This window comes from Empidonax traillii, unplaced genomic scaffold (assembly GCF_003031625.1).
Source record: "Empidonax traillii isolate 1590-97213 ecotype Southwest subspecies unplaced genomic scaffold, ASM303162v1 scaffold143:size1492093, whole genome shotgun sequence".
Classification (NCBI taxonomy): Eukaryota; Metazoa; Chordata; class Aves; order Passeriformes; family Tyrannidae; genus Empidonax; species Empidonax traillii.
This window is the reverse complement of record NW_020955336.1, coordinates 1,244,028-1,268,906: the sequence shown is the minus strand read 5'-3', so window position 1 is coordinate 1,268,906 and position 24,879 is coordinate 1,244,028. Positions and strand designations below refer to the sequence as shown.

Sequence of the window (24,879 nt, the reverse complement as noted above, 5' to 3'; positions counted from 1 at the left end):
CTTTATCCAAATCCTCCAAGGCCTCCATGTCCAGGACACTGCAGCACAACAAACCTCTACATAACATACAAGAGTCATCTTGGGGGGCGGCCGTGCTGGTGTCCAGCCTGCTCACCTTGCTGTAATGCTAGGGCTGGAAGGACTGACCCTGATCAGAACTGACCTGTAAGATGAACTCTCCAACCTAATGTTATATTTAGCCTGGTACTGTATTTAGCCATCTATCTGCTTATTAACTAAGATGCTATCTAATCCTCAGTGATGCTTTAGGAATACACACTTAGGCTCGTTAGCACAGCATATTATCAATAACTAGTAAGACCTGTATTTGTTATAAATATGCCTTTTCTTTCAGTCCAAGGCCATGAAAAGCATTAGGGCCTCACATGGCCGCAGCTTGTTCATATTTGAGACATCAGTGCAGCCATAAGTTCTGTTTTTAGAGACTAGTCAAGGCAGTGAGGCATTGAATAGAAGCTTGTCCAAACTGATTCCCTGATTTTGCCTTGGGTTCTGGCCAGGCCCAAGAGGAAAACCAGGGGGAGAATAAAGCCAGATATTATTTTCCTACACTTATCAAATGATGCAAACTGGTTTTTTAACACTGTATAAGCTGGACCCTCTCACAGCAAAGGTGAAGCTTCACCTGCGAGTGGATGCACTGTGGAGGATTTCCCAGTTACAAGGAAGGGGTTCTCCCTCACTGTGATCAGGGGCCTCTCCAGCTGAAGTGTGGTCTGGATTATGTTAAGTACTTCGGGTAACTGGTGAAGTGTCTCTCTCTTAATCACCATAGACATTTTGTAGTAATGATTAGATGCATTGCTAAGTGTATCCTATCATAAGCCACTGCTTCTTTTGTAATTCTTTAATATTTTACACTACAGTAAACTTACATACTTATTCTTTAAAGTTGGTGTCTGTGTTCCTTAAATCCATCCTTGCTACCAGGGGAGGGAGGGGGCAAACAAATTGGCAGAACACTTGCACAGGCCAACATAACTCTAGCTGGATGCAAAGTGATAAAAGTGTATTTTTAAAGTGAAGACCATCCTGGCTGCCACAGAGACAGACACACACTCCCTACCTCTGCAGGCAGGCCAGGCCACTGTGGGCTTCAGACAATTTTGGGTCTTGTGGAAGTTGTGTCCACTGAAATTCAAAAGTTGTCATCTCAGGCTTGCCAAAACTTTTGTCCCTCAAGATTTTTTTTTCCTGAAACCTTAGCTTTTTAATTTTTTTTCTTTTTCCTTAAAAAAAAAAAAGTCTGCACCTGGTCACATGATAGTTTCTGCCACTGTAACTTTAGTTCATTGGAGAAGTTTTCATCTGTTTGAGGTTTTTCACTTTCCTGCAAATTGCTTTCTTGAAGCCTTTCATGTTATGTGGCTTTCCCCCGCAGGCTATTTATAGGAATGCACCTGTGCTAAAGGGAAGGGACCTTTGCAGCTTTTCAAATAAATCTCTAGTACTTGGTTTGAAGTGCAAAGCTAGAAGGTTGTCAATGTAAATGGCATGATTATATATAAATAAAGTGCACTGCTTTTGTTTCCAAAGCCATGCAGTCATTCTGATTTGTGTGTAAAGACACTGGGCTATGCCAGGCAGCCAAAACAAAGACAGTCATATTGACTCAGCTACACTAACATCAGAAGGAAGGATCAGTCACTGTTAAGCTCAAACACTACAACCTGTCTGTGCACAGACGAGGATGAACTCCCATTCTCAGAGAAATAAACCAGAGTGCCTTTCTCCCTTGGGATGCAGCACATTGCAGCATCCCTCCCTTGTTCCCCCTTCTGGAGCATCCAAGACCCTGAGACCAAGACAAATTGGTTATATTTTAAATACTAATCATGTGCAGATAGAAAGGGCAGATAGCCTATATGCACAGAAGAAACAAGCTACAGCTTATTGAACTGTCCTCTTCAGATGCCAGATATAAGGATGGCCAATTCTCTTCAAGGCAAAGACCACTTTTGCAATGGAATAAATCAGGAGGTTTTCTCAGTTGCCGTTTCCAAAGGAGAATAGACAAAGCCGTGCCTTCATAAAGGGACATTATTTTCAGCAGCATTAAACTGAGCTCTCTCTCTCTCAAAGGCTGGCTGTCTTACTGCAATAAGAAGAGATTGGCCAAGACATTAGGAGAGATGAGAGCAAAGGGAAGCTCATAAAATAAGTAAGCATGCAACCCACGTGAGCAACATAACTACTGTAAATAATTCATTATGATATTGATGTGCAGACAAAAATATACACACATATTTTTTAATATGTGGGGAGAGAGAGCATCAAACAAAGAAAAAGTTAAGTTCCACTTTGATGCCTCTTGTCCAGCTCACAAACTACCCAAAGATGGCACTGTTGGGAAGCAGCTCCTCTACCAGAACTGACAGTCACTCAGAACTGTGATGCTAAAGTAAAGTGGCGATTCCTGCAAGCATTTTCTTAAACTTTTAAACTTTTCTTTCCTGGCTATCTGATGAGGTCTCTCTGGGCACTATTTCCCTGCAGCACTCCACGATAAGCCACTTAATGGCTCAAGTTGGAACTTTGGTGCCCTGGAAACTGTCTGGACACTCTTATGGCAGCAGTGAGGTTTACTGCAGTTCTCACACCCTCAGAGATCTAAAATGATCAAAGATGAGAGGACACAGGCTGAAGTCTCTGCAATGATAACTGCACTTTTCTGTGCTGTGATGGAGGAATTCATGCTATATATAGGCTGCAGAAACCACCAGGAAAACCAAGCCAAGCAAACAAGAGAGCCATGGGTGTGTTAAGTGCCACCGTCCAGGTGAGACAATACCAGTGTGAGAAACAATCCTCAGCTGGCAGCTCGAACAGCCACGTCCTTGGAACAGAAACCTTCGCTCCTTTGAGACATGCTTTGAGAGGTGCCTTCTTGATGCACAGCTGAACACACACTGGTCAAAACCAATACAATGTGCCTGGCAACACATAAATTAAAATGGCAAAGGCCCTGAGTGCAAAGATGACACACATTAATGATATAGGGCACATCTCAGGTCTGGAAAATGTTCCTTTTAAGGCAATCTGTGATTTTCATTTGACTGTTATCCATTTTGTGTAGGCTTGAGTGGGTAGGCTTTCTTTCCAGAAATGCCAGTTCCTACCCTGAGGAGGGGTGGATGAGGAAAAGTCACAGGAAATGGCAAAAATGTCATGCAAGCCAGCTCCTTTTCAGAACAAGCCATTCAACAGAAATGAGTCTTGCAGAAGGTTGTAGCATCAAGAGCACATAAACCCTGCAGATGAGGCAGCTCCTTCCCCTTTGTGCAGGGCTGTCTGTGGGAACGTTTAGGAATGACTGTGCAAGGCACAAGTGAGCAGTGCAGCTGCTGCTGCCTGCACTGGCATCCATCTGTGCCAGGCTGCAGGGATGGCTGCTGTCCTGTAGTGATGGTCCAGTCAACAGTGCTCAGGTACTGCATAGAAGAGAAGAATTCTTTCTCATTTTGTGTTTTGTTAACTAATGTAATGCAAAGGCTGAGAAGAAAATGTTTTTCTATGGAAAGGAAAAATCTAGATACATAATTTATCATGCTTATGTTATATGGTGTAGATAGGCATTACATGACTAATCTGATCACTGCCTGTGTCAGAAGAAAGAACAAGTGTGTAATAACCACACACTGGCACTGGAGTGGTAAGACAAAGCAGATAAATACCTTATTTCACTGCTCCCACAGAAGACTGAGAGGTCAGGAGGCCTGCTAGGAGCCATGGGGTCTTCTGCACAGGTGCTGGGTTTGTATCCTCATGCTCCTACCCATTAGTTCCCTTTACTGGTTGATTGTGAAATTAGCAGGCAGTTTCATTTGAAGCCTTGGTTTTGTGCACACTTACCATTTCCCTTGGCAGTGCCATGGCTCAGTGAGCAAGGCATCTCCAGTCAACAAAAGTATTTCTCTGTTTTAAGAGATCAACACAGCAGCTTCTCATTTTTCTCTTTCCCGGGGGCCCCTCAAGAGATACAATCTGTGTGTTACCCATGGTAACAACCCCCAAGGATTGCATACAACTTAGTGGATGGCAATTGCTGCTGGTGCTTCACCAGCACCAGCCCAGCTCTGCTGAGCAACCACAAACCCTCCCGACTGGCCAGCTGGCCGAGGTGGGTGTGCTGGTGAGCCTTGTGGAGCAGACTGCAAAGCACATGGGTGAAGGGTCTATTCTTACACAGTTTCACTAGAGCTGAGCTTGCAGCTTGTCTGGCAGCTCCTTCCTACAAATATGCAAGAAGAATCTGTAGCCTTTTGGCACTCCCATGATCAGAATTGCTTTTGGCCATACACAAACTTATTCTGTCCCTCCCCAGAGGAGGAACGGACTGGCCAGGAAGCACATGTCCTCACTGGCACCTGGCTGGCACTGGCCTTGTCTAACTGGCCTTTTTGGCTCTGCAAGACCAAACTGAACTCTGGAAAATTAGATAATTCGAGCTCAGCTGGAGACTGTGGGTATGGCACCCTGCATGCTTGGTGTTCCAATGGTAACTCACTGAGTCAGAAACAGCCGAAGATATTCTGTGCTTTAAAATATTGCTCCCATGGTTTTGCTCTCTCAACCGTATTAGTGTGAGACTGGCTGCTCACTAGACTGTCCAGTTCCCTTCCTCTTAGCATTCAACCCTGACACACCTTTGTGAGGTTTCTGAAATGCAATCAGAAACAAATCTATCCCCGTAGCTGGCCAGCTCCAAGAAAAACTACATGTTTTGCTCTGTCCTGGGATGTCTTTACAGGTCTCTGCCTCATCTTGAAGAGGCTGAATGTGCCCATTCTCTATAAAATACAGCAGTTCCTAGGTTTTCTAGTTTCCAGTTTTGCAGTCAATTCAAAAAAATTTTGCGGAACTCAAAAAAACTGGCTACATGAGAAAAACACAGCGCCTTAGCCATCCAAAGTTCCCAGCTGTGCAATTAAGGTAGCTCACTGTACACCAGGCTTTGACTGCTTATGAAGATGAGAAAGCGAGTACTGAGCAACTCAAAGAGCACTTGTGTGAAGCAAAAGGCCTCCAGATAAAGAAAACATGACATGAAGAAAATGAAGAAGAAATGAAGAAGAAAACATGAAGAAAATATTCCAGCTCAAGCACAAACAAAAATTTCTAGGTCACCAATGAAAATTTAGCTTGTTCTTTACCTGTTCTTGAGGCAAAAAGATATATCACAGTACAGGTGATGTAGGTGACAACATCACGAGCTCTTTGCATAGTTTTCCTTTCCAGAATTTTTCTGCTGCTCAGCTGGAGTTAGATCAAGTCCCCAGCATCTCCCTGAAGAGAAGGAGGCCAGTCCCTTTTGGGGTAACGAGCTGTGGTAGCCTGCTCAATAACAAGATAACTTGTTAGCTTAAATCACTTTGGCCATCCAGTTTTTGAAACCTTTAAAAACACAAAAATATCAGAAACCAATCACAGCACAACATGGAAGATACCTTAGACTCAGGTCAGGGCTGATAAGCTTCCTGTTTTCCCACTTTATCCAGCACTCTTCAGAAGGACAAAGGCAGTGTGTCACTCACCTCCCAGCTTTCCACTGAGCAATATCTTTTCCAGAGTCTTTTTGCTCTGGATGATTAAGTCATGTTATGTAAGACAACATTTAATAGTTGTCTGAGAGAACAAGTCACACAGTCATTCACAGCAGCACATTGGACTCTACCTTTGAATTTTGGTTCATTTGCACTTGAACATCCTAATCCTGGATTTGAGACCTGACTTACTCTGTTCTGGCCGTTAAATACAAGCAAACACATAATTTAGACACTTATGAAAGCTGGACTGCAAAACTGCTTTGATATGTTTTCCACTTAAAAAGAACAGCAGAATTCACGCTATTTGCATTTGTAATGCAAATGAACGTGGGTTTGCACAGTATGAATGTTTCCTCTGAAACAGATTTTAGTTCCTTGAAAAGAGCAAGTCCTGCCTGGTGGTGCCTGACATAGCAAGAACAGCATTTATGGCACCTAGAGAATAAGAGATGGAGAAAGCCCATCAACCTTGAAAAATAAAACCAACCAAAGAACCTTACTCATCTTTGCCATAAGCATTCTAATTTTTTTGCTCAGACACTTCCTTCTAGTTACTCGGTTTTATTTTGGTTCCTCCAGGCACTGTTTGTTTGCTATCTGGAACACAATGTTGACAAATGGGGTGTTTAAGATTGCTATCTCTAGGCAGCACAAACAGTATACATCCAGCACATTTTAGTGGTTAATTTAAATTTAAAAAAACCGGAAATAAACAAAGACCTTCTCCTTCCCATTGTAAACCTCAGGGCCATGCAGCCACCTGGGGCCCTGAAACACAGCATTTATCAAGCAGCAGTGCTGGCTGATAAAGGCACAAAGGACTCACTGAAATAATTCCTGCTGAGCATATTCATGTGTAGCACCTGAGAATCTACAAAAGCCGTCACCAAAGACAGGGAGAAATAAGCCCTAATTTCTCAGCCAATAATCTACCTGCAGGCCTGGGACTGAGTCATTCATAAGTTGCCCTCCTTAAACACGCTCTAGATAAAAGTTGTCCTAATTTAAGCCAGAAACACCAACCTGCAAAAAGATGACATGTGCACACCAACAAACTGCATACTTGCCTACAAGAAAACAAGCCCCCACGTATCAGAAGCAAATTGCCAACTTAGCAAACATGGTTGATGTGTGCAGAAACGCTGATTTTTTTGTTTCAAATGATACCAAGGGGGAAGTTCATAGAGCCACAAGGAATGAACCTACTGCTGGGAGTGAAGGCAGCACAGAGCATTAAAATTCATTTTTTAAGCTAAGCCTGGATTATGCCTGTGGTGAGAGGATTAAAGCAACCACACTTCAGCTGCAACATGACACAGAGAAACTTGTTCAGAAGTCACACAGAGTTGCAGAGTATTTGTTTTCTGCTAATATTTAGTTGCACTCTTAGATTTCTTTGTGAGTCTAGATTCATTTCAGTCTACTGCTGAGACTTGTAGCTAGCCCACAGCTCTGAGAAGACAGAAGTTTAAAAGTCCTTGAAACTTCTCAGTTCCAGAATGTGTTTTTCCAATGCTATGAATCATATTGTCTTCAATTACTTTGCACGCTATCTTCTTAGGAGGCTTACCCAAACTTTGTTTGGGTTCTGCTTTTTTTACTTTCTTTATTTTTTCAAATCTCAGTTTTAGATGAGACGGGAAGAAAACTGCAAGTTTTTTCTTCTCCAAGTCTTGTAGTACAAATGCTGGCGCTACTTGTTCTGCAGAGAGACAAATTACTTCCGAACCCAGGCTCCAATTTGAAAAATGTCGCTTGGAGTTGTTTTTTATTCCTGTGTTTTTCTGCAAAGGGTTGCAGTGTGGAAGGCAAAAGGGCAGTCCACAAGTCAGAAGAGGAGCTGTCAGCACTAGCAAGTGAGTTTCACACTCCAGCCGGAGGGTTTGCACTCATCCATGTGAAGTGTCCACATGACACACACAGATGAGCCTTTGCTTAAGGTCTTATTCTTCTGCTAGTTTTGTTGCTCGGGGATAGAATTACAGTGTATGAGAATATCACATTGTCATCAAACAGGTATTAACTTTTTCTCAGTACATTCTGTCATTTTGTATAACCCCAAACATCCATTTGATGCCTGTCCCAACCAAGCCACAGCTGAGCAGAACCTGAGGAGCAGCTTTAGGTCCTGCCCTTGTCCTCCCTCTCCTGAATCCAGCAGTGAGTGAGTGTCCCCATATTCCTGTTCAAGCTCTGCAAGCACAATTACCTTTCCAAAAGGTGGACACTGCACACTCCTCCCAGAGCAGGGGAAGAGCTTCAGATTCTATCAGAAAAAACTTACTGATGGGAAAGCCTTGAAAACTCATTCAAAGAAAAGTGTGTTTTGGTTGCTATGTGACTGACACACAAGGCACTCGTTCAGTGCTCCATATACCTCACTCCTCTCACAGATAAACATTTGTTTGCCAATTTACAGTAATGACTTGCACACCTGAACTGGCTAAAACTGGCACATGCCCTTTAAATAGTTAAACAGCTGCGTATGTGTCAGTAGCTGTATCTTTCAGAAGCCTCTGAGTGCTAAACTACTGATCTCCCATATGCAAATGGAGCAGAAACTGGGGGAAGAAACACTATTTTTATTATAACTTATCCTACAGTTTTCCACCCTACCATCTCCCCTCCAGCTCGAGGAATAACTGGAAATTTGGAGGTAGCTGCCACAAGCTCATAAAAGCCCTCAGCTGCATCACACCAGGTAAAGACTGGGCTGAAACCCCTGACTTCAGAGACAAAAGTGCTCCCTACCCTAATTTGACTACTGGTTGGAAATAGCTGAGGATTCAAATCTATACACTTTTCCCACCTTTTCTTGTCTATATAAATATGCACAGAGGGCTTTTTAAAACAGGAAAAAAAAAAAAAAAAAGAGAAGAAAAGAAAAGAAGGATGTGGTTGGTTATGCCACTTAGAAGAATATTTGTAAGGCATGGTCTGTAAGCAAATGCTCTTGTGCTCTGTAGAGCAACATGGACTGAAGCAATGCTGCTGCTCTGCTTGCTGGGGTTCAGGTAAAGTAATTCATATTTTAATTATTAAGTTTTATTTTTCCAATAATTTAAAAACAGCATTGATAGTAGACACTATTTTTAAGCTAGTTAGATGATTATTACTTACAAAGTCAAACAATAAGATCAAACATCTAGTCTTGCTTAACGAAGAGAAGAAAAATATCTGCTTTAGTAGTAAGTATAAATCTATTCTGTTGCAATTAAATATTTAGAAAAAAATGGCAAGAAATTATCCAGCTGCAGTTGAAATATATGGCAGGTGTGGGACCTGCTGCTCATCATTGCACTAAGACATCTTATTCTTTTCTAGTGCATCCAACAAGAGAATAACTTACATCTAACGTGAATAACATTCTAGAAAATAGATGTAAACAAGAGATGTTTTTGCTAATGAAGCTTTCATGGGTAAGAATACTCTTAATCTGCCATCTCCAGTCTGTGCAACAACAGAGATTTGTGTGAATCCCAGCTAGAGCAGATGAACTGGGATCCAAGCTACAAGGAGGAAACCATCCATGGATTCTGCTGTGCTGTAAAAAACCTCGTGAAGTGAATACTGTAAAACCTTGCTGTTCATTTCCTAGGCCAGCACACCTTTCCTGCTCACTAAACCACGAGCTCCTGCTATGGGTAAACCCAACTAACTTTTAACTAGTTCATAGGAAATGGAAAATCCTCAGTAGGAGAAACTGAGAACAAACAGTGCAGCAATGACACAGAGGCTGAAGCAGCCTAGGCACATTCTCTCAAGTACTGTTAATTACAGGTTCTTATGTTATCTTTTGGCTTTTAGAAGTTGTCTGAAACAGTCCTAAAGCCACAGCAGATTCCTTCAGAAAACTCGTGGAGAACAGGGAAATTTTCCCCTGAAGACTGAAAAAGAGCAAACATGGTACCTGTTTCTTAAGAAGGTGGAAAGGGAGGAGCTGGGAGAAGGCAGATCACTAAACCTGGCTTTAATATTTGAAAAAACATTGGAATCACCTGCCACAGAATCTGTTTGCAAGCACACAGAAGTGGTAAGTAAAAATCTGCACAGATTAATCTGAGAATGACTGAAATAGAAGTAATTTGACTTCCTCTGTGACAAACTGGCAGCACTGGGGGATGGGGTGTAGGAGGAGGAAACAGGCTTCACACACTATCTCTACAGAAATTCTCATAGGCAGACAAAGAAAACATGATCTGTATGAAACCTCTATATGATTAGTGAGTACCAACTGAGATACTAATCAGTGTCTGCCATACAGGAAAGATGTCTGGTACAGTTCAGTATCTTTCAGGATGAGTATCAGTACTTTTGTTAATAATTTGGATAACACAGTGAGGATGATGCTTATTAAATGACTGCAAGGTTATTTGTCGATGTAAATGAAACTTTAAATAACTGCAAGCAAAAATATTACTTAGTCCAGTCTGATTGCAAACGGTTCCTTTGGATTACTCAAGATATGAAATTTGAATTTGAGAGGGTAAAATGATAAAAAACATCATGGTTTTGACAATCAGACACTCCATTAGAGTACTTGAAATTACCAATTTAAAGGCTGGCTGACATTTTCTTTAAATCAATCATTTTCTGGAGTAATGCTATGTGTACTTTGGTACTAATGAATTCAAAAGAAAAAGCACACAGTGAGCTGGAAATTTGGTAAAAGTAGAACCAAACGTCAGACTCGTAAGAGACATCATGCACAATTTTCTGATATATTTACTTAGCACATGAAGTGCTGGATTAACAAGTTTTGTCACTTCCATGAAGCGTTTAATGTAATCCAATTTTGCCCAGCCAGATGTATGCTCTCGATCACAGGACACCCATGCTCACACAACAGCACAATTTTCCTATGTCCCCTTCCCTGTCCTGCCCTCCAGTGACAGCAGCACCTGCCTACAATAATCCCTGTACACATGGCACCAGTGCAGCTCCCTGGTTAGTGTAATTTTTGTCACCTGTCATGCACCACCAAACGTGATGTTCTAAGTGACTGCCACACGTTGCTGGCTCAAAGGGACCGATTCAGCCTCATCTTGATGACCAAACCAATGTTTTCTTTTTGTTCTCATTTCTGGCAGATAAATCCACTGATAACATCCAGATTTCCTTTTTGCTGTTTCCTAAGTTCACAGAGCTGCGACAGCCCAACTCACGAGGCTCAGTCCAGTTCTCTGCAGGTGGCTGTTGTACCCAGCCCTGACCAAGAGCACCTCCCCACAGGTCACCCTCACTCCCCAACGGGGTCACTGCGGGAAACACAGCCAAGGAATAGTCTCAGTGAACTTGTGCATCCCCTCAGAAACCTCCAGCCACTCTGTTTGCAGTCCTCATCAGCTCTCATGTAACGATTTCACCACCTAGTTAACAGCCCTTGTTCTAACCCCTGTTTTTTCTACTGCTATTTAGTTGTTTCTAGTACTTTGCTGAAATGTAAGTGCCTAAAATCTTCAGCCTTTCCCTTATTTGAAAAAGCAGATATTTCATCAAAGAAGATAATGGTCTGGTAAGAACTATCAGAGACTTATGTAGAAGTTTTCCTTTAAAAATCTGTGTGAAGCTTAGACTCAACAGTTATAGAATGGCTTTAATCACATTTGACACTCTTGCCTTCAACAGATGAACTAGATGAATCCTTTTCCAGCTACAATAATAACATACATACTTCATAACAATTACTGAGTTGAACTTTCAGCATTATCCGCCTGTTCCTCCTGTAGTGTGAGCTGGGAATAAACCTTTTCACTAATATGAGCATGTCAAGCCCTGAGTGCTTTCTGTGTTCAGGCACAGTAATTTCCATTGTCACTCACTGATTCCCCCAAGTCATCCCACCTCTGACCTTCAGCACAATACCAGCATTCCTATGAAAAGCAGTGGTATAGGACTTGGCAAAACACAAGGCTATCTCCTCAGTTAATGTTTAGCAGAACTACTTGTTCTCCATCTCTCTATCTCTCTGCTTTGTAATTTTTTTTTTAGCCATGCAGACAAAAAATCTTTCACTAATTGGTTTTTGGTTTCTCTAGCAAAGTTCAGCTCCATTTGTTATTGCTTAAGACCTACCTGTCACTTTTTGTCCTCCAAAGCAGAGATTCTCCTCTTGATCAAATTCTTCCTAAAACATCTTCACTTACTCTTAAATTTTTTTTTTTGAGCTACTTGATTGGCTAAGCTGGTCTGGGAACTTTAACTATCAATTTCTTCTCCTTTATTAGGATTTTTGCTGATTTTGATTTAGAGAGGTTATAAAAAAGCACTTTTAAGGCTTAGTTTATTAAAGCATTAGTATATTTTTAAGAACAGCAATAACACTTAATCCCCCACAAATTATAGTTTCTTAAGAACTGTATTATGAAGACGTCATGCCTTGCATTTGCTAATTTTTGCTGGATTATCTGAGATAATCAGTTAAAATCCAAAGTACTTGCAAACCCCAAATTTAAACAGTGCTGAAAGTTAAACACAAGTGAGAAAACGCTCTTACTCATTTTGCACCTAGATAAAAGATCTGACCTTTTCAAATACTGCATTGGATAAAAGCAGTATATGAAATGAAAATATCTTGTAAATGTGGGCTTGGTAAAAACACATCAGCAAAAGCTACTGATGTAGGGAATCACTGACATAAGAGTAAAATCCCGGCTTGGTAAAAGCACATCAGCAAAAGCTACTGATGTAGGGAATCACTGACATAAGAGTAAAATCCCAGCTATCAGATCGACATGCCTTATATAGAAACATAATTTAATGAATCTCTATGTAGCAACAGGACCAAACGTAAGTGTTAGGGAAGTTTCAACAGATGTACAAGTTACTAGAGACAGCCAGTACTCTTCTGAAAATGTATGTTTGAATGGGCCAGTCTCTTCAATATCTCAATGGGATTATATTAAAGTGCACGATAGTCAGTGGATGTTGGCTACTTGCCATTGAGAATCAGACTCCTTTATAAAAGATCAAGCCACTCAAAATGGAAACAGAAAGCTCGGTGCTTGAAGTGAGGTTTCGCTTCCCACGATAGCCAAAGGCTGACCAAGAGTCTAGCTCAAAACCAAATAAACCCAGAACTGTGTTTGAAAGTATCTTCATCTGGATTGTCAAGGCACTACCAGGAGCCTGACACATTTCCAACCTGCTCTCTCTGTCATTTTAGGGGAGAAATGACCAACAGCAGCGAGGAATGTGATTTTACAGCCGTCGACAGCTTAGCAAAGACTCTGCAGTTGGGGATTTCCATCCCCACCTTCATTCTTGGGCTGGTTCTCAATGCCCTGGCCCTCTTAGTGTTCTGCTGCTTTTGGAAGAAACAGACCAAAACCTCAGTTTACATGATCAATCTGGCACTTGCGGACGTCCTGCTGCTTCTCTCGCTGCCGCTGAAGTGGTACTACTCTGTTACAAAAGCACCCGGGCTCCTGTGCTCCTTCATACAGGCTCTTTACTTCGTCAACACGTACGTCAGCATCTTCATCATTGTCTGCATCACTGTTGACAGATACATCTGCATAAGGCACCCCTTTGAAGGTCGAGCTAACCAATCCCCCAGGTGGGCTGTCTTGATTTGCTGTGCTGTCTGGGCAGGAGCTTGCATTTGCAGCAGCCCACTGTATGTGTTTCACAGGAAAGACCCTTTCATGTGCTTTCACAACATGTCAGAAGAGGCGTGGAGTGCCCCCCTCATTGTTTCTGTGGAAATATTTGGATTTTTGATCCCCCTTGCTGTGATGGTTTTCTGCTCTGCTCAGAACATCTGGATTCTTCTAAATCACAAAAGCCAAGTCAAAAAGAAGGTAGAAGACAGTGGCTCCTTACGAGTAATTATCATCAACCTCGTGGTGTTTTTGGTGTGCTTCACGCCCGTCCACCTGGCAATCTGCCTGCAGTGCCTGGTGAGACACCATGTGATAGGGGACTGCAGCCTGAAACAAACCATCAGCCTCTTCATTCAGGTGTCTATGCTGTTTGCCAACCTCAACTGCTGCCTGGATGCCATCTTCTACTATTTTGCCGCAAAAGAATTTCGTGAGAAAACACTCCTGAAAAAAGTTATTGAGCCGTGCCCTGTGTTCAAGCCTTGTGCCAGGTGATGGCACTGCCAGCAGTGGAAGAACCTTTTCCTTGGCTCCCCCTTGCCTCACAGGACACTGACACCTTTATCCCTGACACCACAGGAGGGTCATGGCAGGGAGGGTGCCAGAGGGAGAAGGACAATGTTTCTCCACTGAATGTGAACCTGTGCCATATTTTTATTCCCTTTAAAGATGAAGGAGAAAAATAAGGAACCAGCATTAGCAAAGTGACAGAGTGACACCAAAAGAAGCATTAGCCTTGACAGTATCTACTAAACATGAAAGGGTTGCCAGAGGAAACTACCCAGATCACAAGAATATCATTTAAAATCAGCTTTTGTCATAGCTGCACCGGTTTTCCTTTTGCTGATGTGATCAGAAAGTTGTTGTCAGAGGCAAATACAGAAATAACAATTCAAAACCTTCTTTCTAACTTAGAAGGTATCTGGTGGTTAAAAGGCAGCATCCAGCCAAAAGTCTGACTCTGCTCTTTCCTTCTGTACAGCCTACAGAAGGCCACTGTTGGAGCCACTGCTTTGGACAGCTTGGCCAGCCAGGGATAACAGTGAATCCTCCTCCCTGTAAGCATTATACACTGGCCAGGGCTGCTACCTGGGACAGCAGTCCCTGCTTTTCTATGGAGGACACGTTACCCAGTATGGAAACCCCATAGAGTATATTTGGTACCAGCAGTTCCTGAGCAATAAACATTTATGATTACCTTTCCCGATGAATCATCACCGTTTTCCCTTGCAATTTTAAAACTGCTTTTGCACATGAAAATACAAAAGGATCCCTTCAAATACGGCATTTAGTGAAAGACTGAAAGTGATTAGCAATGTTTCTACATCACTGTATTTCTACCAAAGACATAACATAACACACGTATAAAATTCTTCTGCCCGTTTGCTCATTCTTTCTTGGAGGAGGAGAATTAAGAAAACCTTGCTTCACAGAAAATTAGGAAATGACAGATATTCTCCTCGCTTCCAGCTGGAAGACTGGATCAGCTCCATCCAGCTCATTCCCTAGAGAAGTCCTTCTAGCCTATACTGTACACTTGCCGAAACACTTCTGGGCATGCCTGCACCCTTCTCAGTCAGCACTTCTGGATTGTCACCACCACAATATCATTTGCAAGTCTGGCTCTGACTCTAACCCAAAGGTTTCCTTGTTACAGTTCAAGCCTAGCTTTTCACGTACCCTTCTTGGGGCATTGTTCATGCTCTTAGCCAGAAACTCTTTCACTTCGAGAAATCAATTTCTGCTGTAAAAATAATCTAAGACTGATGGTAATTTAATCTTCATTCTGGGACAGATATGCCCTTTATTCAAAATGTGAAAAGGCATTACCTTCTGTCTGGAGCAAATTAAAAAGAAAGGGGGCCGGTTCTGAAAATACAATTTGCCGTCAGTTGATTTCCACAGAAACGATTGACTGTGCAAGTAGTCAGCTGCACATATCTAATGGCAGGCCTGATATATGAACATTCTAAAACTTGCTGGTGCTAAAACTGTGACCACAGCTGAGGAGCACGAGGAGTTCGGAGGCAAAGAAAGGTTTTTATCATTGTCTTTGCCCTTATCCACGTAGCAGCAAGTGGAAAAGCTTTCCAAAACAGCAGGTGTTCTAAACGTTATTTGTTACTGCCTTTACAGCCTTTTCTATATGAGTTAACTTTTCTTTTTTGCACTTTTCACTTTGCATATGAAATGTGTGTGAGAAAGAACATGATTTACTAAATAAACTATATATATAAAGCTTATGATTTGAAAATACATTTTAATTTCCCAATTTGACATCAGTGTAGGATTCTCCTCTACCTATTTCTAAGCAAACTTTTGCCATTTTCTTCTTAAAACAGCTCTGAGAGGAGGAAATACACTGATGAGGACAGACACTGTCTGCCTAGAAATTACTCGGCAGAAGCAACTGTGACCCATCACACAAGGCTAGGATTATTAAAGTCAGGACTAATGAACCAGCACCTTTGGCTTTCACCTCATTTATCACTAAGCACTTCAAAAAGGTCATATTCTAATTTTCAAAGGAATAAGAGCACATATGCAGTAAGCAGAGAGGGAAAGTGTGTGGGGGCTCTCACACGCAGGGGCTGGGGAGAGGTGTGAATGGCCAGGACTAGGGAGACAACATTCGCTGCTGTCAGTGCTTAGTCAGGGGTAGAGTCACAGCAAACTCAGGCAGGGAGGGACTTCCACTTACAGAAAAAGATCAGTGTAATTTTCTCAGTGAAGGAAACAGAAGCCATTTCATGAAAATCTTCACTTGTCTAAATTTTGCCTGTTATATATGCAAACAAGAGCAGACTCTCTAAGCACGCTTGAAATCTTTGAAGAAAAGAGAAAGAAGAAAGAGAGCCCAGGTGGGATGGCTTTGCAGGTGATTACAATAGCCTGATTATTTTACCACAAAAAGAAAGGGGGTCTTCTGAGCAAGAAGGTGTCACTTTCCATCCACTACTTTTCAAGATGAACTTACATTTAAATAAAACACCTAAATCCTGTATTTGACCTGAAGCTACGTATATAGTTCTTTCTAAATCAGAATTTTACATCCAGGCTCCTCTATGAAATTTTCTGGGGCATCTCCAGCTGGTTGTATTTTTATACCTGGACAGAAGCAATAAAAATCCTCATGCAGCTTGAGACAGAACACAACAATTTTGTTAATGAATAAAACTGAGAAGTGTTTGATATTTTAAAACAACGACAATTTTCCTGATTTAGTACATAGGTTCAGCACAACAGATGAAGTTTCTTCTCTCATGATGTTATTCTTAATACAGAGAAAAATTATAGGAACCTGAATGTGAATGCCTCACATGTCTAGGTTTCCTTCCAGGACCTCAGTTATACTGCAAAGTCAAAAAAACATTGTCTCAGTGAAGGAAAAAAAAAAAAAAAAATTCAAGTGCTATCCAAAACCACCCAAAATTATGTCTTTAAAAATTACACTTTCTGTTCTACTGTCTTCTGTGAGTTGAACAAAACCACAATTGCACAATTAATCACAGACCTTAAAGAGCAACTTCAATTTTTCTGGACAAGGCTGTTTCAGAACACACAGGTGAGAATATTCACAAAAAGCAATTTTGTTTTTATCCAATTAACCTCTTCCGACCGGGCCAAACCCCACAGGTCTTCACAACACAGAGGAGGGCTGATTTTTCTTGAGGGCATTTTTATCAATGGCAGATTACTCCATCAACATCCTACAATTAGCATTTGTTCAATAGTCAGTGTGATTTCCTAAGCTGTATTCTGTAAACTCACGAAACAAATGAAAGACAGGAGAGCATACAAAGTAGTTTGGTCAACAGGGAAAATAACCAGAACCCAGTTTAAAACAAATGAACAAACAAACCTTAACAACAAAAAAACCCACACAGGATTTGTTCTCCAAACTCCTTTACTGTCCCTTTGCCTGGTGAGTTATATCCTCTTCCATTTCCCAGTCCTGCTTGAGCACAGAACTTCTCGTAAGGGGCCACAGTGAGCACAGACAGCCAAATGCCCTGTAAAGTCAGTCCAACATCATTTCATTATGATTAAATACCTCAGTTAAAACACATAAAGCAGAGAGTTTTCCACTCAGTTGAGAATGATCGACCACAAAGAAAGCCTGATAAATGTCACTGGCAGTTTGTCATATCAGGTAATTTCAAGTGTTCAGAAATCTTCAAAGCGAGAAGAGCAATCTCACTGCCTAAGGCAGCCTCCAGATCACAAAAAGAAGCTGAACGGGGCTAAAAGACTGAAACTGATCTTCAGAGAAATATCCTCCCAAGCCTCACAGCACTGTGTGCTGCTCGAAATGATATTTCACTCAGGGCTTACCCTCCAACACCAGCCTGTCTAAAACCCATGCGAGAGAGAAACCGAGGCTACTCAAAGGTACAGACTTTCACCTCTCTCAGCAAAATGGTTTAGCAGGTGTTTTCCTCCTCACATTTTCCACTTTAGACTCATTTCTTCCTACAAGTCTTGGATGCCCTCTCCATCCTCCCACCCAAACACAAGGAGAGGAGCTGTGCAGAGGCAGCGTCCTTTGAGGAAGAGGCAAGTCCAGCGGGAGAAAACAGAGAGGCCACCAGCCCTGCGTACAGACCTCCTGAGGTGACTGCCATCTGCCACGAGAGCCTGCAGGGACCTGCTCGGCACCACAGTGGCCAATGGCAGAAGCTCGGGCAATCCCTTTATGGAGTCAGGGGACGAGGAGACCTTGGCTGCCGCACACCAATTTGATTTCCCAGTTTGACAACAGTGTATGATTTTCCTCTTCCTGTTTCACGGCAAACTTTTGCTGTTTTCTTCTTCAAACAGCTCTGAGGTGAGGAAATATCCTGGCTGTCTAAAAATTACTCAGCAGCAACAACTGTTGGCTAGAAATCTATTAGCATCGGAATACCACCCCTAGGAACCGATTGCCACAAAATAGCACTATGTGACAAGCTTTTGAAGTTCTGTTACCTCAGTGTTAGCTGGAAAATTCCAGAGAGATAAAGCTTACCCCTTCAGCAGGGGTATGCCAAGTTCACACCAGCAATCTTTTGTTTATCTTTTTAACATCAGGCCCATGCACAGACTAAAGCAAGTGTTAGCACCGAAGCAAACCTGAACAGACTAAGAATAGTCATATTTATATAGTGCCTTTCATCTGAGGAAGTCAGAATGACTGAAAGTGAGAGATACGATCCCGCGCTGCACAGACTGCTCTCCATCTAGTGATAGAAACATGGGAAGCAAAAAGGTAAACCAGTAGCCAAGCAGCTGGTGTAGCTCAGGTCCTGCAAAGTGATTCTGTGTGACTGGAGTGGCACAATTTATTGCCTTTGGCCCTGTCAGAAGTTTCACTTTAAAAAACCTAAGAAATAAAAGAAATGCTGGCAGCACTTACTGCAGCATATGACATGACTGAGGGATCACCACGGCCAAGTTCACGCTGGAAACATGGATTTTTAATTTACTTTTTCTTTAATCACTGTCCTTTCTGTGTCACCAATAGGTCATAGGGATGGCACTGCTTTTCTCCAGCGCCCACTGCTCCAAGGTGAGGACTCACACACCCAGGAGCGAGCTCAGTCCCCAAGTCCAACAGACTTGCAGTTGAGGGGCACCAGGATGCCACCTACACTGTCTGATCTATACTGACACATTTCACTGCCAAAAACCCTCACCCAGCATCTGGCACCTCTTCCACACCATGCCCAGCTGCTTTTGTACGTGCTGCCTGCACTGAAGGTCACAGTCTCACTCATTTAAAGCAGAAGAGGCAGCGCTGTGGGGAGGCAGGGCACGCTCGCAGACCTCACGGCAAATCTTAAAGGTTGCCCATGATGTGGGTGTTTTGAAGCAAAAACACAACCTGCTATTTATCTTCTCCTTCCAACCAAGACTCAATTTACCTAGTTCAGTGCATGGGTGAAGTCCTGTTGGAGTTCTGGAAACCGCAAACAGCATGGAAACAGCATGGATGCACACAATCACCACACCAAGATGGCACTCCAACACCACTGTTTTGCCTTTTTAAAAATGCAACTTTAAGTAAATACTGAGATATGTATAAGTAAACATGAGACATTCCTTTTACGGCTAACAGAGAGAGAAGAGAAAGGCTGTAGGTTGTCTGGTCATATCAGCTATATATTAAAAATTTATATATTTTATGTTTTCTGCAATGTGCTGAAATAAAACTAAGGTTTCATTTTGGCCCCCACAGCAGTGCCAGCACTCAGTGTACCTTTCCAGTTTCCCAGAGGTCCTCTCAATAGCTTTATTTCTGAGCTGCCTTTTATCACACCGTAAAAAAATGTCACACTGTCATTCGAAGGAAGCAACTCCTTCCACCTCAAGCAAAGCACCATCCTGAAGTGTCAAATACAGAAATTACTGAGGCTCCCTCGACAGTCAGTGAAGAGTTTTTGGCATCTCCAGTGAGGAATTCAATATTTTAACTTCTGGCTTGCCCACCCCAAGGACAGCAGGGTGCTCGGACATTTGGGTTCTCAGATTTCAGATACTTGCATATCTGTATCCTGCAGATGAAACCATAGAGATGCTTATTAAGCACCTCTGCCATCCCAATCAACTCATTACTAAAAAAGATGCAGCCAATAATTATGCTGGCAGCTATCTGAGTTCTGGAAAGGAGACCACACATGACTGCCCTTGTAGGTTAATAAGAGTTCAAGCACCCATTATTATCTCTATTAAATCTAGTAGCTGCCTGGTGTTACTGGAAAAAATGAAGATTGTGGTGTTTTTCCGATACCTTTGATCTGTTTATTTATTAAGTTACCATAGTTCATCATCCCTTCATTCAAGTTTACATTGGTTGGGGAATTTTTCTGAGTATTTCTTAAAATCATACCAAAACCTACATGTCATAAAGATCCTAATACTCTGCTTTATACCTTTTACAGGCAGAGCCTTTTCTTTGCTCCTACACCAAGCCTTATTCAAAAGCAAGTAATTCCATTACAGCGAAAGCAAGACTTGCTCTCAGTTCCTACTGCAGTTGAAAAAAATTGCTGAAACACTGTAAAGGCATCAAAATAACTCCACTGAGTTCTTGCGAGTCGCTGTCCCTCTTTTTCCGCTGCACTGTGTATTCTGAAGTGTGCCCAGCACATAACACTTTCAGTAAAATCAGAGAACTCTGCATATTTCCAGCTCTCTCATTCTAAGGTACTGAGATCATACTGCAAAGCAGGGCCCTGTGACATGATTGCCTTGAAACCATAGGAGATCACTTGGCTGGTTAAAACTACCAAAATCTGAACTGTGCTAAGTGTGAACTTTTTTAGGGTTTTTGTTGTTGTTTGTTTTTAATGTAAAAGCAACCTGTATGCCTAAGAAAAGTAAAATTGTTACAAAAACTATCACCATCCAAAGCTGTTTCTTTTTAGGTGTAAGAAGCAAAAACGCAAAGATATCCTGAGAATTAAATCTTTCTCTTGAAAGTAGACAGTATGATTTGTTTTGAGTCACAAACTTCTCTAAATGACTCTAAACCACATTTGCCCAGTCTACATCGCAAATCCTTCTGTTCCTTCTCCTCTTTTGACTTCCAGGGCTGGAAATTCAGCTTGGGGGATTCAGCCAGATCATCTCTTACTTATATACCCCTGTCAAACAAATTCTGTGCCAGCTAAAGTTTATAAAAGTCCATTTCATTGGTGTTTTCTGGCAACACACAAACATAAGAAGGGACTTAAGACGATCCTACAGCCAGAGCCTGGGCAACAAGGCTGCTGACAGCGTGAGAACGAGCACATGCTGCCTTTCCACGCTCACGCTGGAACCCAAACGCCTGTTCTCTCTTACACCATTATTCATTTAGAGCACAGCCTGGTGCTTCGAGTGTCATCACTCACAGATTTCAGTCCAGCTCAGTGGGAATTGCCTCTGTGTTGGCTCAGTACTGCAGACAGGAGAAAAAGAGAAGCAAAAATGTCCTACCTTCAAATACAGATATTCTGGTATCTCCTAACTGCACCAAGTACCAGGTCTATTATATAAAAAAGGTATTCAGGGTGATTTTTAGGACAGAATTTGGCACCACCACCTTCAGCCTGACTCCAGCAGATCAATCAGTGAGAATTTCCCTCTATGGAATGCTGACAAGATTTAACATGTGATTTTTTAACAAAGAACATATGTCACACACGGTCTCCCATCTTGCCTCCAGCCTTCTGCCCTTGAAACACCCTTGGCCACACAAGCCACGGTTTGGTTTTTCTGTCACCTGCTTTTAAGCTGCTGTCTCTTACTTTCTGCTGCACTCTTCCTACAGTTTGACCCTTGTACAAATCAAGAGGTATCACCAGATAAATCTTTCATCCTGTTTTCACCCAATCCACCCACTGATGGAAACCTTTATCAATGCCAACATCAAATGTCTTTAAAAATTAATTAGAGCTCAGCGTGGCTGATTTCATTGCCAGTCTCTGCCAATATCAGAGTTACATCCACACCAGGGACTCACCATTAGTCCAGTCTTCAGGTCCCTGCTTTTTCAGTCATCACTATAAAAGGAGCAGTCAGCTGTTCTTATTTCGACTGGAAGGTGAAGAGTGCACATATGAGCTTCAGTGAGATCTGCAAATGCCTAAAGATCAGAGATACGTTATCAGGAGGCATCTCAGCTTTAAAATAATTTCAGACTATTGTAGTTTCTGAAATATTTTTAAAATAGTTGGGGTTTTTTTTTAAGAGTGGGTGTCTACAGGGTTGGGCTTTTTGCTTTTTCTTACTGTAACTAGAACACAGGAACCAAACATCTAGCCCAAAGATGTACTGACAATCACCACCCATATCAGAGGTGTCACTCAGCTTTTTTAACTAGCTGAACATGAAGTCACAGCCAAATTTTAGGTGTCATCATGAAATAAGCAGGTTACTTCCTTTTGGGCAGGCTGTCAGTAGTGTGGCTGCACTGGGAGCACCAGTGGCTGTATCCTTCCCACAGGGTGCATCATACTGTGCCTGTGCCTGGTGAGCCGTGTGGGAGCCAGGCACAGCCAGAGCCCCCATCCTGGGCAGGTCTGCAGGGACACAGCCAGAGTTGGGGCTGTGCCCAGCACTCAGGGCAGCAGCAGCAAAGAAGGAGGCTGGGTGCAAGTGTCTCCGAACTCTGCCTTGTGCTGCTCCTCCACAGCAGCCTGATTTTGGTTACAGCTCGTCTCAGGCACCCACTGTCAAGTACCATTTGAGGAAGAGGTTTGTAGATGAGGAAGAAGTTGCAGATCCCCTTGGGCTGTGACAGTGACACTCACAGCTGAGTGAGAAGTCCTTTTAAACATTCCTGTGAGAGCATCACATAGAGGTGATGTCATTCCTGACTCACCTCTGGGGCCAGAAACCTCTGTAACAGCAGGCTCTTATGAATCACAAAGTACTGATATTTTTTTCAAGTTATTAAAGATTTCACCTCCTCTATTTCTGTGATGTGCTTCTATACTAACACAGGCAAGGCCTGGAGGACAGCACTGAAGTTGGGGTGTGTTGAAGGCTGGTCCCTAAAGGACAGAGTGCGTACCACACAGTCACTGCATTGACAGGACCTGGCACACAGCTTCAAACCAATCCCTTGGCAAACGTCAGTAAATAAAAAAAAAATACATATATTGGAAAAGGATATAAATAAACCACTGTCTGTTCCCCATCACCACAGGCAGACAAACGACCAACAAAAAATGTAGTGATCCAGAGCACTCTAAAGTCTCTCAGCAAGTCCAAATTCTGAGCTAGATATGTTCTTTGACAAAAACTTCTTTCATTTTTCAAGTGGTTGTACCATCTAGAGTACCAAATACATCACAATCCTCCTCCAGGTCCTAAGATAATAACAATTACTCTAAATTTTAAAATTCTGGGCAATGTGTTTCTGTCCCTGAGCATGGTCTCAACTGAAGTGCAAACCCTCTTTCATTCCTGAACTTTGCACCTAAAATTTGTTTCCTTAACATCATGTTTCAGTTCTCAAAACTGGTTTGTGGCTCAGTTGCTTAAAGTAAATAGGTTCCTTACCAAACTTTTCCACTTTGCTTGTCCTCTAAGTCCTCTTTCCTTCCTAAAGTAGGAAGTTATCCCCCCAGGACAGGGAAAGCAGAGAAATCCCTGTAGCACCCACAGTGGTCACCCTGAACAGACATTCCCCTCCTCCTGCCCCTGCCTTCTTCTACCTCCTGTGACCCACCCTGGCAGTCCATGGGGCAGTTTTCCCAGGTTTGATGCTTGCTAGCAAGCCACAGCTGGGACTCTTCTGAGAATCTGCCCCAGATTTCTCTCAGCGGTGAGAAAAGGCCGCTTTTTCCTGTACATTGAAAGCTGTGGGATTGAGTCACCTTTCTTCTCGTGTCGTGTTACCCACGTGTTTCCCTTTCTTCTCATGTCAGGGAGCTGGGAGACCTGAAGATCTTGTGTACACCTTGAGCTGGAGCACATGGTAAAAAGTGAGGAGCTGGGGAGGGTGTGAAATGACTGAGATGCAACATAAAAAAACCCCATGAACACGAAAACCCTGCCTGGGTTTCTTTCTTGCTGAGAGGTTCACTGCACAGTGCCCAGACACTTCTCAGTTACCAGCCCAGGTTTGCCTTCAGAAGCACGATGGAGCCTAGGTGTCTCTGGTACAGGAGATGGACCTATGTGAAACAAATCACCTTTAAATAATGAAAACACCTTCAAATATAGACATTGACCACAGGCAGAAAGATTTCTGATGAGGAAATCAGCCATGTCCAGCACGGCCTGCCACAGAGCCAGCACTGGGGCCTGCCTGCTTTTCCTGCCCTTCTGTTGGGCACAGCCAGCCTTTGGACTCCCTGCAAGCTGGAGCTGAAGGCAAACTGGGCTTGCTCTGTGCCTGTACACCACGGCAGTGCTTGACCTGTGTGACTGCAACTCAGCTGAACACAAACCAAACCCAGCACTCACATTCGCTTTGTGGTTCCAGTCTGTACAAAAATAAGTGTGTTGGTGTAACCAGCACCAAGTGAACGAATATAAATGGTTTTACAACAGCATTTTTTTTGTTCCTGTCCTGTTGCTTACGTGATGTTAAGAGCAGGTTGAAAATCCCTGTCCTACTGAGCAGCAGCTGCCTCTACCAGGGGTCACTTGGACACTGGTGTGGAAGGTGCTACTGAGCAGAAGAGTGGTAAGGACATAATTAGATTGTGTAGCCATTTGTTTGGGGGAGAATTACAATTAAATTTACATGTGTGGGTTTCCCTCTAAACATACCTTCTCCTCAATCCAGAATCATAAGCAAGTGTTCTCCTACACAGAAATGGTCAATATTTCTCAGTCTGATAAACCAGGTATGGTTAAACAAAGAAGAAGGCGAGTACAACAAATAGTTACTCTTTTTTACTACTCTAGAGGAACTCGAATTTGTTCCAGCAGTTATATTTTCATGCAGAGATTTGGCTGCAATGCAGCAGGCTATGTACATGCTATTAAACTGCAGTTCTAGAGGCTTGGACTCTTCTTGATCTCAAATTTGATCTCACTTTTCACAAGTTCATGAAATCAGAAAGAATAGAGGAAACAATATTCTGAATCCTGTGACAGTTTACTCAAAAGAACCAGGTGTCAGCACTGCAGAACATAACCGAGTATCAACTCTGCAAAAACTGAATTATGGTAGAAACACTAAAAAAATTAAAAATCCTATAGTTAAAGAAATATATCGTCTAACACTT

The 24,879-nt window shown here is 42.4% G+C and overlaps 1 protein-coding gene across 1 annotated transcript; it reads left to right on the top strand.

Moving 5' to 3' along the window:
- The first annotated feature begins 12,611 nt into the window (after positions 1-12,611).
- Positions 12,612-13,666, top strand: LOC114057730 (G-protein coupled receptor 55-like). Its single transcript, XM_027884376.1, has one exon. It carries the CDS (start codon positions 12,740-12,742, stop codon positions 13,664-13,666), a length of 927 nt encoding a protein of 308 aa, XP_027740177.1. The 5' UTR covers positions 12,612-12,739.
- Positions 13,667-24,879: the final 11,213 nt, after the last annotated feature.